The following is a 14947-nucleotide window of genomic DNA, read 5'->3' on the forward strand; positions in this document are numbered from 1 at the left end:
GCTCCCCTTGTCGTATATATTCGCGACGCCCAATTCCAGCCATCAGCCTGCCCCACAGTACATATGTTTGGCCTTTCCGTTTTGGCTTGAAATATCCTCGCTACGTGGATTACGGAAGGACTGCCTTGGTAGTGCAATGGGATATGCAAGATATAGGTACGTCACTAACTGCGTTGTACGTTTCGTCGTCTACTAAACATTTTATCTGGTGCCGTTCCTGCTGCTACTATTAGACCGGAGTTGTCGCGCTTGAGGGACCGCATACAACCGCGCTTGAACTGGAAATTTTTAAATGAGGGGGAGTTTTAAAAAGAACACATGCCGTCGACGGTTGAAAGTGTGGAATCCACATCGACCAGGGGGACATTTGGTGAAAACTACTACTCAACCTCACATGGGGGGAAGGGTTGCATGTCGGATCGGAATATTCTGCTTCTCTTTTCCATACCGTAGATAGATATGTGTGTGACATGACGCTGTTAAGGCGCAACAGCCGTTGAAAAGGGAAAAAAAACAACAAAAAGAAGAATATGGTGGTGCTCTCGACCATGAACCAGAGACTATTCGCAACCCAACGAGCACCCCCAAAAAAACTCCTGAGAAAGCTGGGACTATGAAGAAAGTGATACTTATTCACTTTGACGGGCTCTGTGGCTCTCTCTGGGCAATGAAACCCACTGGCAGGGAGGAGGAACGCAGATGGGACGGGAGCATATTATGGGAACATTACAGGGCAATCTCTGTATTTCTGCAGCGGTTAAACGGGAAGATACTGTCTGGGCATTGTTTTCTGTGGGCGCTGTTGTTGTTTGGCTGCCCGGGTTGCCCTCAATCCAGGCACAACCGTAGACATTTCTCACTCACTCACCAACCTTTTGCAATGGGCGGAACCTTTATTTGGAACCGACCAAGACGTCCACAAGGAACACACCACTGGACAACTCCGCCTCTTGAATGCTGCATGCAAGCTGCAACCGCGGTCTCACCCGGAGATTATCAACCCGCGAGAATATGAAGCCATCCAGACTGTGATAGAGTCTTGCGATTCTTGCCTGTCCTGACGTTGATGAGCAGCATTTGGAGTCCGACGACCCACACCAAGACCACACTCAAGCATCCCAAGGACCATATTGCTACAGTGGCAGGACTATTATCGAATTACATGTAATTCCAGGGTTCGGATAGGGAATTCAACAGCAAGAGGGCCCCCAAAAAAAATTCCAGAACTGCGCAGTTGGTGCGACCAGCTGCCCGTTGCTGACTCCGCCCGACGCCAAGACCCTCGACGCCGCTAGTGCCAGAGGAATCTCCAGCATCCACTTCTTCTGTTCAGCACGGTGTTTCTTTACCAACGGTTCCCCTAACCCAACCGCTGCATACCCATCCCCTCAGCCGATTCTGCACCAGATGCCGCTAGCGATTACATGGCTGGGTCCCGAAGGAATCCGCTGATGAAAGACCAGTGGAGAGCCGACGACGACCACATAGCGAGAGACAACCTACATCCACATCCTAGAGAAAGGGACCGAGAAAGAAACCGCGAACGGCCTGAGCGGCGTCCACGATCACCGCCGCCCTCGCGTCGAGGAGGAGGCCGTGGCCACGAAAGGCCCAGAGGGCGTGGTGCCTCGTTCGTTAGCAATAATCCATCGTCCCGTCGTCCCCTATCAGGTCGGAGGGGAGATCATAAGAAACACCACAATAGCGATCATAGTAATAATATTAATAATAATAATAATAGGAGCCGGCAGCTTTCTCCTCCCTCTCACGACAAGATTGCAGACACTGATCAGCGAGACTCTACGCGTCAGTCAGAGGGCCAGGTAAATTCTCGAGGTGACCCGAAAGATAGCTCACCACCACAATCCCCTGCCCCGCCACCCAAACGGAAACGAAGTCGGAGCATCTCGCCATCACGACTGCAGCCGCACCCCCGCCCCAAGCGGCGAGACGGTCGTAATCCAGACCGCCCTGAGAGAGGCCGGGGTCGATCTGATCGCAATTTTTCTCCCAGAAGAGCCCCCATTCCACGTGGGAAGGATTATCGACCAACGGATCTCCGTTCTGAAGCCTCGGCATCTGATTACTTCCAGTCTCGCCGCAGACGTTCCAGATCGCCAGATTCATTTATAGGAAGACGCAGTCTATCCCCTCGTCGCGTTTCTCGGAGTCCCCCACCTACCAAGGGCTACCAGGATCATTCTCCACGTCCTTCCTCTCGTCACTCCTTCTTGTCAAGAAGCTCAAGGCAATCCCCACAGCCCACCTATCGAAAAAAAACAGAAATGCAATCTACGCGTCCGATCCAGTCTGTTGTAGATGACTCACGACGCTCCCCGTCCCCTCTCCGCCCCATCCCGAGTTTTGATGCTGGGAACCCGAAACAAAATACCGAAAGTGATAGTCGGAAACGGGATACTTTTCAAAAGCACAGTATGCGCGGCGCGGAAATTCGTGGTTCACGTCGACCATCCCGTCCACAAATCGATACTCGCGGGTCTTACAGTAACTCACCACAGTATGTGACGCCCACAAGCTCCCACCTTGGGTCTCCACAATCAGGATCCCCACATAGTGGTGGTAGAGGATCTTGGTCGGGCCAGCAGCAATACCATGGGCAGCAAGGGTTAGTATGCCAGAAAAATGCGTGATATTCATTATGACTTGAAGCTAATGTTTTCATCCCGACAAATGGGCAGCTATTCTCCACCTTATCGTCAGGCGACTTATCCCCCACCTCAGGGCGGGCCGCAAGGACAATATTACCAAGGCCAGCCGTATTCAGCCAACGCAGCTCATGGACAACAACCAGGATACTCTAGTCAGCCATATCGAGCTGGACCTCCTGGATACCGAGGCACTCAATATAATCCAACCCAGGATCGTCGATTCTCCGTCACAAGTTCTCAATCGTATGGGAACGCTCAGTCACCCCCCCAAACACAAACGCAGCAGCAGCAACAACGGGGGAGGGGGAGCCACTTTAACAATCTGCAATGGACCCCGTCCACTAACCGCGGGCGTGGGGCACATGGACCCCCCGGAGGTCCCCTTCAACAACCTCACATTTCAGACGAACGCTTGTCGCCTGAAATTGACGAAGACGATAATCCTTTTCGCCCATCCAAAGATTTACAGGTGGAAGATGAAGACTCAAAGCCCAAGCCGGAGAAGCAGGATTCAAAGAAGATGCCACCCCCAAATCGACAGCATAGTGTTTCTTCACAGCCTAAAGAAAAAGAATCGGGGAAATTCAGTTTCGCGTTCAAATCAAAAGCTCCTGCTCCAGCCACTCCTAAGCAGGTACCAGATCTTGCACGAAGGATGCGTGAACCGCCCCCAAAGGCCATAGATCCACTTAAGAGCAAGCAATCGAATGTCCCTCCACCGAGGGACAAGCATATTTCCCGTCCAGATCGGAAAGACGACAGACGAGATTCGCGGAGAAACGACCGCCGGTTTGACAATCGCGGAGAAAGACATCGTGATCGCCGGGATGAGCGACGGGGTGAACCTCGACATGAGAGACGGCAAGAGCGGTCACCAGAGCGTAAGAAACCTAAGAAAATCCTCAAGCGGATGAAACCCCGGCCGAGTATATCTGAAGAGTTCTCTAAGTCCGACTCTGTTTACTACCGAAAACCCGGAAACGAGTCAGTCATCGGAGCAGGAACATACGGCAAGGTGTTCAAAGCTATTCATGTTTATACTAAGAACATGGTCGCACTGAAGAAGATACGTATGGAGACTGAAAAGGATGGGTTCCCTGTTACAGCCGTCCGTGAGATTAGGCTACTCCAGCACCTCCAGCATGAGAACGTCGTCTCTCTGCAGGAGGTTATGGTAGAGAAAAACGAATGCTTCATGGTTTTCGAGTACCTCTCTCACGACCTGACTGGTCTCATCAATCATCCGACTTTCTCCCTCTCACCCGCCCATAAAAAACATCTTGCACGGCAAATGTTCGATGGTTTAAACTACTTACACCACCGCGGGGTGCTTCATCGAGATATCAAAGCCGCCAATATTCTCATCAGCAATCAAGGACAGCTGAAATTTGCCGATTTTGGCCTCGCGCGGTTCTTCTCAAAGAGTCGTCAGCTAGACTACACCAACCGCGTCATCACCATCTGGTACCGTCCACCAGAACTCTTACTGGGAGAAACTCGGTATGGACCAGCGGTCGATATTTGGAGCGCCGCATGTGTGTGGATGGAGATGTTTACCAAGAAAGCCGTGTTCCCCGGTGAGGGTGGCGAGATCAGTCAACTTGAAAAGCTGTACAATTCTCTGGGTACTCCCACCCGTGCTGACTGGCCTGACATTGTTGAAATGCCGTGGTTTGAGTTATTACGTCCAACAGAGCGGAAACCACGCACTTTCGAAGATGCTTATAGAGATGTCTTGTCTCCCGCAGCTTTGGATCTCGTCGCCAAAATGTTTCAGTATGATCCTGTGAAAAGACCCTCTGCCGAGGAGGTTCTGACACATCCATACTTCACTACCGAGGAACCCGCCCCCCAACAGGCTATTGAGTAAGTCCAATTTTCCACTATACTCACTGTTTCCCTCCTGATTACTAACAGCTTTTCTCTAGACTCGCATCTGTCGAAGGAGACTGGCACGAATTCGAATCCAAAGCCCACCGCAAGGAGAAAGACAAAGAAGCTCGTCGCGCAGAGTATCAGCGCGAAAAGGAAAAGCGTAGAGTGAGTGGTGGCGCTATTCAGAATAGTGATGGGCGGGACACCAAGCGGGCACGGTTGGAAGAAGATATCTCCTCTCAGCTTCCATCTCTTGAAAATTGAAAATAGAGATCCACTGGTAATCGATTATTGCTCCATACGTCACCTTTTTGGTCAAAAGGGGAAATGCCACTTGGGAGACCTAGTTTACGTGTTTTCTCCTTATCTTGTTTATTTCTGTCAACCCAACTTTAACGCTGTAGTTTTCCTTCCTTCGAATTTCATACTTGGAGATACAAAAAGGAAATGTGATATAGGCGATATCTTATTGATTAATGTGACTTGCGCATAATCAACTTCTTTCCTTTTTTGTCAAGTACTTGCGTTGTTCTCTTTCCTTTTACTCAAATCTTCCCTAATCTATGCGATTGTAACTTGCTTGCAGCGCAGACATTTTGTATCTGTTTTTCTCTAATCTTCCTCATCTTCTCTTCCAGTTCTCCTCTATACTTCCTGTATTATTGATTTCAAAGCACGGTGTTTCCTTTTTACTCTTCATTTATCAATCACATTTTTCTATCATATTTCTTGTGAGGATAACCAACTACGCATCTGGCGCAAAAGTACTCTCACCCTCAAAAAATTCGGGATTAAAATGGGAAGTGTGAAAAATGAGAAAACTTGATAAAGAAAAGCGCTGTTGTTTTCCGTGTCATATCAAATTATTCTACGAGCGAGAATATTTGGATCCGATATATATTCGGCCGCCGGCCATGGTCAAAAATTCAATGCTTCGAGTAAAATATATATATATATATATATATATATGCAAACTCAATTATATCGTGTACATGCACAGGACATACATATGGCCGCTTGTCAAAATGAGTCAAAGATGTGATGGCATGCATTCACGCTCAAGGTATATACTAGTTAGTATCTAATGTTAGCTAATAGGTAGAGAGGGTGAGGCAGAACGAAGGACCTCAAATACACCATCGCCCTGTCAAATCCAATATATATATCTATTGTAAAAAAAGGAAGCGATGATTGTAAAACTTGTCCGCCGGTAAACGCCCACGCCACGTAGCTACTAGGGAGGGCATCTCAATAAAACCCGATGAATCCTCTTTTTTTTTTTTTTTTTTTTTTTTTTTTTTTTTTTTAAAAAAAGGGCTTTTTATTTTCTTTTGTTCCGTTTTTCCCACATGTAGGAGTATCAGACTTGAAGCCCGACCAACTACTGGTATCCACTTACGCTTGATTAATCCCGTTCACATTTTCGCCCCAGTATCATAGCTGATATCAACCCCAAACCCCCCCGTGGATCACCGCTGCGATCAGCTGATTCGCAATCGCCGTCCTAGGCGGCAATCGCAATGCACCCTCTCTATACCCCAGCCCGGGCTTCCCCTCCAAATCGCTCGTGCCCAGCTTCAACGCCTCCTCGGCCTCCGCAATAGAGAACCACCGCGCATCCTCGAGTTCGGGATCATGCTGGAGGGAGATGACCTCGTGCTCCGGCTTCGCCACTTGCGCGATTGCCCCGATCATCAGGTTAGCCGGGTAGGGCCATGGTTGCGTACTGTGGATGACGACACGGGACACCACCACGCCAGATTCCTCCCACACCTCGCGACGCACTGCGTCCTCGACGGATTCAGCCGGCTCGACGAAACCCGCCAGCGTCGAGTACCAGTGCGGCGGGTACCGCTTCTGCCGGCCAAGAAGTACGCGCTGGCCGTCATGGTTGACGACGGCGACGATGATGGTGGGATCTGTGCGGGGGAACGATAGGTTTGAGATGCTCGTGCGCGTGCTGCAGGGCGGGCGGGGCCCCTTGGTGTCGTGGGGTGGGCAGGCGCGCTTCGTGCCCGCTTGAATAGACATTGTTAAATGGCCGCAGGTGCCGCAGTAAGCATTGCGCGTATTCCAGTCAAGAAGGGCGCGGGCTTGAGCGTATATAGCTGCTACATCTGCCGGAAGGGTGGTGACGGTGCGGCCGCGGAAGAAGGAGAGGCCGTTGGCTTCCATGGTTGCGATAATGCCCTTGGCCGGCTGCTCGATTGTGCCGCGCGGAGTGACATCTAGCGCGAAGAAGGGGGCCCCCGTATACGATTTATAGCTCAGCGAATTTTCCTTGTGCGTTTCGTCTAGGCCTAGGAATATCAGGAGCGGGGTTGTGATGGAGGGCTGGAAGTCTTTGAGAGCATCTGCTTCGGTCTTGTCGAAGACGTCTTCGGGAATGAGGGTCTTGACATCATTGTACGAAGCATAGAAGATTTCTGAAGGGCTGCGAACAAGGGGGTTGAGGTCGTTGAAGAGTAGAAAGCGTGTTGTTGGGTGTCGTATCGCTGCTGATAAGAAAGCGCCATCTGTTCGGAGGAATGATACCCGGTTTAAAAGCGAACCTGCAAGGGGGGATATTAGGATAAAACCTATATATAGTTTCGTTACGGAGATAGAAAAGGGTCAGGAGATATAACTACTTGCCCGAAAAATAGTTCACTGTCTCCTTGCCGAATTTGCGGGAGAGCATGGAATCTAGATGGACATGCGGGGGTGTGGGGATATCAGCGACAGCGTCAGGGAAAGCGGAGGACATAGCTGTGGCTGCCTGCACCGGGTGAAGAAAAGGGATTATCTGTGATCTCTTTCCCCAGCAGCTTCAGCCGGTAAAGCAGAAAACCGCTGAAGTCATAGTCGGGATGCGCGATTCTTCCCCCACAGCAGACGATGACTCAGCGGAATGATTGACCTCGGCATTCGCAACGGCGGTCGTCCACCGTTCTGTATACGCGCGCAGTGTTCGATTGCAGCTACGAGTCGGGCACAAGATAGTCGAAATGCCAAATCGGATAGCTCTCGAGTTGGAAAGGATGCCCTGCTAGACTAAACGAGTTAGGAATTCCGATTCTACACCAGGGGAACGTGGGTTGGCCGCCCTCGGGTTAAGAGGGACATCTTGGACAGCATTTCCCAATCATCATATCACCAGTTGCAGCAAAAATCTTTGCTGTATTGAAGATGGAACCATCCTGTGAGAGGTTCATTAGAATCCCCAAAACGTTTTGAGAAAGGTGTCAAGATCCATGCATCAATCTTGGGCTGGCTGAAGTTCCCGGAGTTCTCGTATCACACAATTCCGGTCTTTTTAAGAGGTGTAAGCCACTACCGCGGCGGAAGCTTGGAGCAGGTGCAGCGATCGAAGAGACCTGGATTCTGTTGATAAGCACGTCCCGTACATTTACATCTACAGCACTCTGTACATCTGTACATTACAATCTGTTCGCTGCCAAAGGGCTCATTGATTGCCTCAAACATTCATCTGTCGCCAGGCTGTGTAAGAGAATGCATCCACAGCCACAAACTGATCGCTTTACTTTACGAAGTGCCGCGTCGGCGAAGGATTTATCGGAGAAAAGAAAAACAGACTACTCCGTAAGACGGCGACACATGCAAGTGTCCCGTTCCAGTTTTCGCGGTGCGGGCGTGTCTCGAACATCGACTCCAGAAGCGGGGAAAACGTCAGTCAGGCGGAGGCTTCGGGATATGCAAAGAGCTGGATCTGTTCACAACGACATGCGGCATGACGATGATTCGCCGGATTATGCAAAAGGGGATGGCGGGGTTGGTCATACCTGCAAGCGAGGGAGAGTTGGAGGTGGCATCCAAGCTTTGCTCTTCAACGGGCGCTCTTTGGCAAATCATAGGATCAACACAGACAGTTCTCCAGGCACCGAGGCGCAACATTGCCGATATGAAACAGGAGGCGTCACTCGTCGCCTCTGTGAGGTGTGCGCTGATGCTGACGGCCTGGTGGTATACGGAGTACATGTCTCCAACCAGCAATCCAGACTCAGCAAGTGATAAGTTTAAGCCTTCCGCTAGCAGGGGCTGCAGGGCCACCGGTCGACAGGCGTCTGCTTCCCAAACTCAAACCCAACTGCGGCAGCCTACGCCGTATAGTGACATACGCTGTACAGCACATTGTGACAATACCGTGAATTACTGTATTGTTACTAGCCATATTAGCACTAGTAGATCTTGGCGCGAAACTGTCAAGCTGGCTTTGCAAACAACTGTGGATGCAAGAGAGAAAGCAAGGGCCATTTTCGCCATGCAGGCCTGACAGTTGAGGAGATTTAAGCAAGGGTTCGTCCAAAGTAGACACTAGATTGATACTTCAAGAATATTGGCCTTATTTACTGCTCAGATCCCTTGACCCTTGGATTGATCTTGGATTGATCTCAGGTTCTTCTGGCACATGGCCGAAAGCGACTTCAATCTCATATTGAAACGCCTCTCCGGATGGCCATACGGGACGCCCGTTCCGTATCATGGTCGTTGAGTCTGGCTTCTCCGCGGAATGAGTGGCTTCGCGAATATTCCAATCAGTCTTCCGACACCACATATCCATGGCTGGCAACATATGTTCCTTTTTCCAGCATTCTTTCATCCTTGAAGCAAAGTGTCAGATTGGTCGCCGTTTTGATCCTTCTGATACTTGCCGTCGATTGTGGTCGTTGGGTGAATGCCCGAGCTGGCAGTTTATTGAAAGTTAGTAGTATATCCCCCAATAGAACCTAATGTCTGCTTGCTTTCTATATCTCACCGAATGAGGACGACCTTTGGACATAACTTTTGGTCAGTCGAAATTTGATATGCGATAGCTATGTATTGTCGAATGATTTGGGCGCTAGGTTGATTCAAGAAACAGAACTTGACTGCATTCAGGGTCGACATGGCGCAAGGCTAGGAGTAGAATATTGAGAGACCGCAGCTCATGAAGTGGGGTTTCACTGCTTGCTGTCTGTATCAGAGGTGGCATATCCAACATAAATATGTTGCAACTCACCACCAAAATCAAACTCAGTTAGGTTCACTTGTGCTGTCCTTGGGCTTTGTTTGGCCATGTGTCTAGCCCCCTGCAGAGCTAAGCGATGTATCACAAGGCCTGCATACGGAGTACACTGTCACACTTCTTACAACCAGCATGTGATAATCCGCACCTTACTGCTGAAGCCTTCCAAAAGCAGAAAAGTGACCGAAGTCCTTGATTAGGGGCCTTGCCCTGCGGAGCTATGGTGGATCCGATGGCCCTGAGCGCACATCCTCAACAATGGGTACGGAAAGGCCTTGCGAGCACGTAGAAGAAAGCAACGAGGGCGCCTGCAGGTGACAATTCCACAGCAAGGTCGGATTATTGTTATTCCTGGGACCGTGGTACCCCGGCTGGAGTTACCCACATATCGCAACCCAACGCGCTTCTGCGATTTCACAGCATCAGGCCATTTGCGCCCACACTGTCTGGCCGACAGACACAGCTCTCCATTTCACACACTCATAGACGTATAGCAACACGCATGGAACCCAGCAGAGTCAAGTACAACTTTGTGGAAGAAGTTGAGCGCTTGGACTATTATGTTCCCGGAGGCTACCATCCAGTCGCAATTGGTGATGAACTATGCACAGGTCGATATGTTATCACTCATAAACTGGGGTTCGGTCGGTCTGCTACAACCTGGCTGGCGGAGGATAGAAAGCAAGGCCGACTTGTAGCCCTCAAGCTCTCCACTGCAGAAGCAGCTGGCCGGACTCATGAGATACAGATTCTTTCACAGTTAGATAGGGCTAAATCTGGGCTCCCTGGGAAAGCTATTGTACAGAATCTGCTCAATTCTTTCAAATTCTCTGGGCCAAATGGCACCCATCAGTGCTTGGTAACGGATGCTGCTAGAATCAGTATCCATGAAGCAAAGGATGCTGCATATCATCGACTCCTCCACCTCCCCGCTGCTCGAGCCATTGCATCACTACTTATCCTTGGTCTGCAATTTATCCATTCTCAAGGTATTGTTCATGGTGGTATGTTTACCATGTTACAACCCCTTCTCATCACTTCACTTCAGGGTAAAATCCAATTTAAACATGGCTGCAGATCTTCACCTTGCAAATATCCTTCTTCACTTGTCACTTGATATGCAAGACATGACACTTGAGCAGCTACATGCTAGAACCGGCGAACCAGCAAAAATGCAGATTGTTCGTGAGGATGGTGCTCCCCTTGATCCAGGAGTTCCTTCAGAAGTCATTGTCTCAGTTTGGCTTGGACTCAGCAGTGATGAGATTTCCCTGCAGGACTCTGTCATTATATGATTGCAGATTTTGGAGAAGCTTTTGATCCTCAAGTGACAAAGCAGCTCACCACTCAACACCACTCTTGCTTGCACCACCAGAATCTCGCTTCGCAGAGTCTCTAGTTGAGCCTCTTTCTTTCCCGGGAGATATATGGACTCTTGCATGCACTATCTGGGATGTTTTTGGATCTGGGCCGCCCTTTGAAGCCTTCCCTGTCACGTTGAATGAAGTTACAATTGAGCATGTTGAGATGCTTGGTAAACTTCCTGATCGGTGGTGGAGCAAGTGGGAGGAAAGAAATAATTGGTTCGATGAAGATGGACGCAAGGATGTGAAAGAAACACTTCGTCAATGGTACAGCAACAGCACTAGGGACATGACCCGGAGGTTCAGGGAATAATATACAGCACCCAAGGGAAAGGAAGAGTTTTGACGCCTTTTCGACTGAGGAGGAGAATGCATTCTGTGACATGATAAAGTCAATGTTGGTTCTTGAGCCAAGCAAAAGGGCCACGATTGAGGATGTAGTGGGATGCGAGTGGATGCAAAGATGGGGTTTGCCAGAGGTGCAGAGAATGTGGGCAACACCGAAGAGCTCTTGACCTCCAAAATACCCCTTCTATTGATTCAATACAATTGTAGCTAAACATTCATCATCAGGCCTGTAGCATTAATATTCAATGTGAAAATATACATTTTCCTTGACCTTGAACAAAGGATCTCACCCTGTCCATGAAAGGAGGTAGAGATCACCAGCCATCTTCCATACTTTTGTCAAAGATAGTGTTCCAGTTCTCCTGCATTGCTTCGCGCTCGCTGCTGTCATAACCATCAAGATAATCATGTCTCCCCTTCTGCGTACTTCTCGACAGGATATCGCTCGTGTCTGTCTGTTCAGCATTAACCGACTGGCAGCCATTCGCAATGCCACTCAGGGTATGTACCTTGTTGAACCTGATCAGGATTCATCTTCTCGACAATGGCAGATGCTGGAATTGTATGGAGGCAGAGATACAGTAATGTATCTTCAAGTATCTTCATCACTAATCAAGATCTTCCAGCGTTAATCCGACCATGCTATCCTCCAGGCTTTTGATAAAACGGGTGAATAAAAGTCCCTAAAATTACAAGAATGTTCTGCAGGATGGGACTTATGGGCGATATGGAGAAGAGTCGCGGCGCGTTTTTAGTGCTTGAAATGAAACTTTTTGAAACCCGAAGCTCCGTATGGTATTATGTATGCCTTGAGTGCTTTGTTTTATGAGGCTTGCATATTCTCCACTTTCAGTCAAAAAACCTGTTAAATCTCCTTCTTTCTTGACCTACAAAAAGATCTTTCAAGGAAAGAAAAATTCCAGGCGCGCCCCAAAATTCCGCGGACTTCATACACACTGGGAATTTTTTGTAGTGCAAACAGCTTATCTCTATGTATGTACTGTACAGTACATAGCATATATCAGAATCGTCTTGCGGAGAAACTTGCGGAGAAACTGCGCAGCAAGCAGATGCGACAAATGGGTAAAGTCTGTACCAGGCTAGGAATATTTCAATACATGCGGGCTAAGAGTTTGGCGCGATGGCGTCGTTGAGGGCTCTATTGAGTTTGAGTTGAAAATACAATGATATGTATGGAGAGAATTCTGTTGTGATGGAACAATGAGCTATACCATATTCGGATTTAAAAACGGACGGTTGTACTCAGATGCGTATGCCTGTACAATCTGCTCCTCTCAACGTTTCACAAGCGTTAATCCAAGGATGTTCAAATTGGCAAGGAATAAACTACAGTACACAGAGCAAGTACAACAAACAACCAAGTGAAACTCAAAATATCGTAAAATACCAACTGCCAACATTAATTATCATCAAAGCTAAATATCAAAATACAAAATAGAAACGACAGTAAAAGGGAGCCTAAAGAAGCTGTGATCACAACATGCAGACGGCGTGGCCACTAGTCCCAAGAACTTGAATAAGCAAACAGATGGAGAAAAGTGGACATGCATTAATCCTTCCAGAACCAGCCACCCTTCTTCTGGCCACCATGATCATTAGTCTGTCCAAGGCTCTGTGGTTTGTTGTTCTCGCTTTGTGACGGCAATTCGTCAGCCTTCTCCACGTGAACTGTTTCATTGTTTTCTTCTGTTTGGTCAGAAAACCGCTTCTTTCGAGTGATGGTAGTCTGGACAGAGCCATCGGGGAGAGTCCTTCGCGCGGTGGTGGTGATGATGGAAGTTACATAAGGAGAAGGGGAATGTTGCTGTGAAGTTTTCATAGGGGATGCTGCATTGGACTTTGCGTCTGAGTCACCCTTCTCATTGTCGAAATCATTATTCTCAGCCGCATGATGCCATCGCCTTTGTTCGTCCAATAGCCTTCTTCTTCCTAGGCGACCTTCAATTAACATCCCCATGAGTGGACTCACTAAGGGTATACTCTCTTCATCCGATGGCTCGTTCGCCTGGTCCAGAAACTTCTCGTAAAGGTCAAGTTCTGTGAGCCACTTTTCTTCCGGCGCATCGTGTTTCCGATCACCATACCCGTTGGAAGAGTCGGACTGGGAAACCTTCCATTTATCTGCTTCATCAGTGGACTGCTTGTATGTGTAGTTGAAATAGTCGATTCGTCCGTTTTTGACATGCGTCCAATGCGGACCAAGGCTGCCCCTGCTGATCATACCGGATACCCAATCCTTTGGCTGTTCTTTTCGGGCCACCGCACCTACGTCACCATTTAACATATCTTGACCATTTTCGACGCGCAACAGATCTTCAAAAGCCTCTCGCCAACGTGGGGTCTCAGGCTCCTGGGCATCATGAAAGGGTACTAAGGCAGGGCGCAGTGAAGAAATTGGATTCTCATGTGGCTTGCATCTTATATTTTGTTGACGTTCGAGGTGGAGTGGAGAATACGGTGAAAAAAGAAGGTACGAGATGGGCCATCCCGGAGAGCTTGGAGAGCCGAGGAAGTCGAAGGAATAAGGGAAGCTAGGACGGGGTAGAAACGAGAAGAAATGCAACGGGTCAAAGGGCCACAAGTTCTCCAACGGCGATTCAAAAATCGAAGACGGAAATTGGTGCTCAAAATGTCGTCGGCTTTCTAACCACCGCTGATCAAACATGCCATCCCCATCAGAGCGCGACGATTTCACGGTATCATCACGCCCACAGGCGCACTTCTCGGAGCTCTGACGTGAGCCGATCCTTGACTGTGAGTCCTGAGTATCAACGCCAGTTTCTTGTGTTTGGAATCTGTGACGATGGAATCTTATTGCGGGATCGCCTCCTTGGAAATACAACCAATCCCTTGGAGAGGGAGGTGAAAACACAGATGGAAGTCCTATAAAAGATTGCAGTAATGCTGAGAATTGCTCATCAGCATAGCGGCGAATTGCTATAAATGGGTTCTCTTGTTCGTTGGGCTGGCGGGGTCCGTTGGAAGGGTTAGCTGTATGGGAGCGACCGCGGTCAGTAGAGTCCGCCATCACCACACCCGCGATTCAGTATCAAATAGAATGGAATATAAAATTAAGTAATCGTCAAATTATACGCTAAGAATTAGGCGTTGCCTGGTGCTGTTGCGTAGCGCAGATTCACTTGGAGGTTGAATCACAGCAACATTCATGCTGCTGAGGACGACGATGAGGTCGTTGGGTTCGCGGGATCAGAGTTTTTCCGGAGCGAAAAAGTCGCCCCACAAGCAGCCAAGGCTGGGATGCTTATTAATCCATGGGAGCCGAATCACCTGGTTTAGCCAAGCCACATTGTCCCGATTAGGAAATATTAGACTACGTTCTTCTCCGACCTCAGCCGCCAGCCAGCGAGATTACCCAAGCCAAGGCGTTTTGTCTCCTCGCTGCATTGATGTCTCCATCCGCCCACGGCAATTTATAGATTGCTCCAAGCGAAATGGCTGGGTTGCGCCACAAGTACGTCTTATCCCTGTTGCTGCATCCTGGCAAGTGAATCACTCACCCCTCTCCCCACAACCCCAGCCTGGTCAGTCGTGAGAGTGGAGAGGGGTGGTATTTTTCCCCAGCTCTCGAATATTTCTGGAAGGTTGGGCTTCCCAGTGTGCTATCCTTGCACCTGGGATGAATAATCCCTGCTGATCCTCAAGGG

The 14947-nt window shown here is 49.1% G+C and overlaps 5 protein-coding genes across 5 annotated transcripts; 2 read left to right on the forward strand and 3 right to left on the reverse strand.

Annotated features, from left to right (window-relative positions):
- Positions 1 to 1800: 1800 nt before the first annotated feature.
- Positions 1801 to 2658, reverse strand: HCAG_00489 (predicted protein; the record flags this gene model as incomplete). The annotated part of the gene is made up of 2 exons (XM_001543393.1): positions 1801 to 2079; positions 2329 to 2658. The coding sequence occupies 2 exons, from the start codon at positions 2656 to 2658 to the stop codon at positions 1801 to 1803; spliced, it is 609 nt and encodes a 202-aa protein (XP_001543443.1).
- Positions 2659 to 3496: 838 nt separating this feature from the next.
- HCAG_00490 (hypothetical protein) lies at positions 3497 to 5002 on the forward strand (the record flags this gene model as incomplete). The annotated part of the gene is made up of 4 exons (XM_001543394.1): positions 3497 to 3508; positions 3577 to 4535; positions 4598 to 4709; positions 4949 to 5002. The coding sequence occupies 4 exons, from the start codon at positions 3497 to 3499 to the stop codon at positions 5000 to 5002; spliced, it is 1137 nt and encodes a 378-aa protein (XP_001543444.1).
- Positions 5003 to 5990: 988 nt separating this feature from the next.
- Positions 5991 to 7290, reverse strand: HCAG_00491 (conserved hypothetical protein; the record flags this gene model as incomplete). The annotated part of the gene is made up of 2 exons (XM_001543395.1): positions 5991 to 6978; positions 7175 to 7290. 2 exons carry the CDS (start codon positions 7288 to 7290, stop codon positions 5991 to 5993), a joined length of 1104 nt encoding a protein of 367 aa, XP_001543445.1.
- A 2517-nt stretch (positions 7291 to 9807) lies between these two features.
- Positions 9808 to 11922, forward strand: HCAG_00492 (predicted protein; the record flags this gene model as incomplete). The annotated part of the gene is made up of 5 exons (XM_001543396.1): positions 9808 to 9811; positions 10044 to 10553; positions 10925 to 11083; positions 11583 to 11762; positions 11915 to 11922. The coding sequence occupies 5 exons, from the start codon at positions 9808 to 9810 to the stop codon at positions 11920 to 11922; spliced, it is 861 nt and encodes a 286-aa protein (XP_001543446.1).
- Positions 11923 to 12831: 909 nt separating this feature from the next.
- Positions 12832 to 14450, reverse strand: HCAG_00493 (predicted protein; the record flags this gene model as incomplete). The annotated part of the gene is made up of 2 exons (XM_001543397.1): positions 12832 to 14247; positions 14376 to 14450. 2 exons carry the CDS (start codon positions 14448 to 14450, stop codon positions 12832 to 12834), a joined length of 1491 nt encoding a protein of 496 aa, XP_001543447.1.
- Positions 14451 to 14947: the final 497 nt, after the last annotated feature.

Source organism: Histoplasma capsulatum, genomic scaffold, assembly GCF_000149585.1.
Source record: "Histoplasma capsulatum NAm1 scaffold_1 genomic scaffold, whole genome shotgun sequence".
In the NCBI taxonomy this organism is placed as follows: Eukaryota; Fungi; Ascomycota; class Eurotiomycetes; order Onygenales; family Ajellomycetaceae; genus Histoplasma; species Histoplasma mississippiense.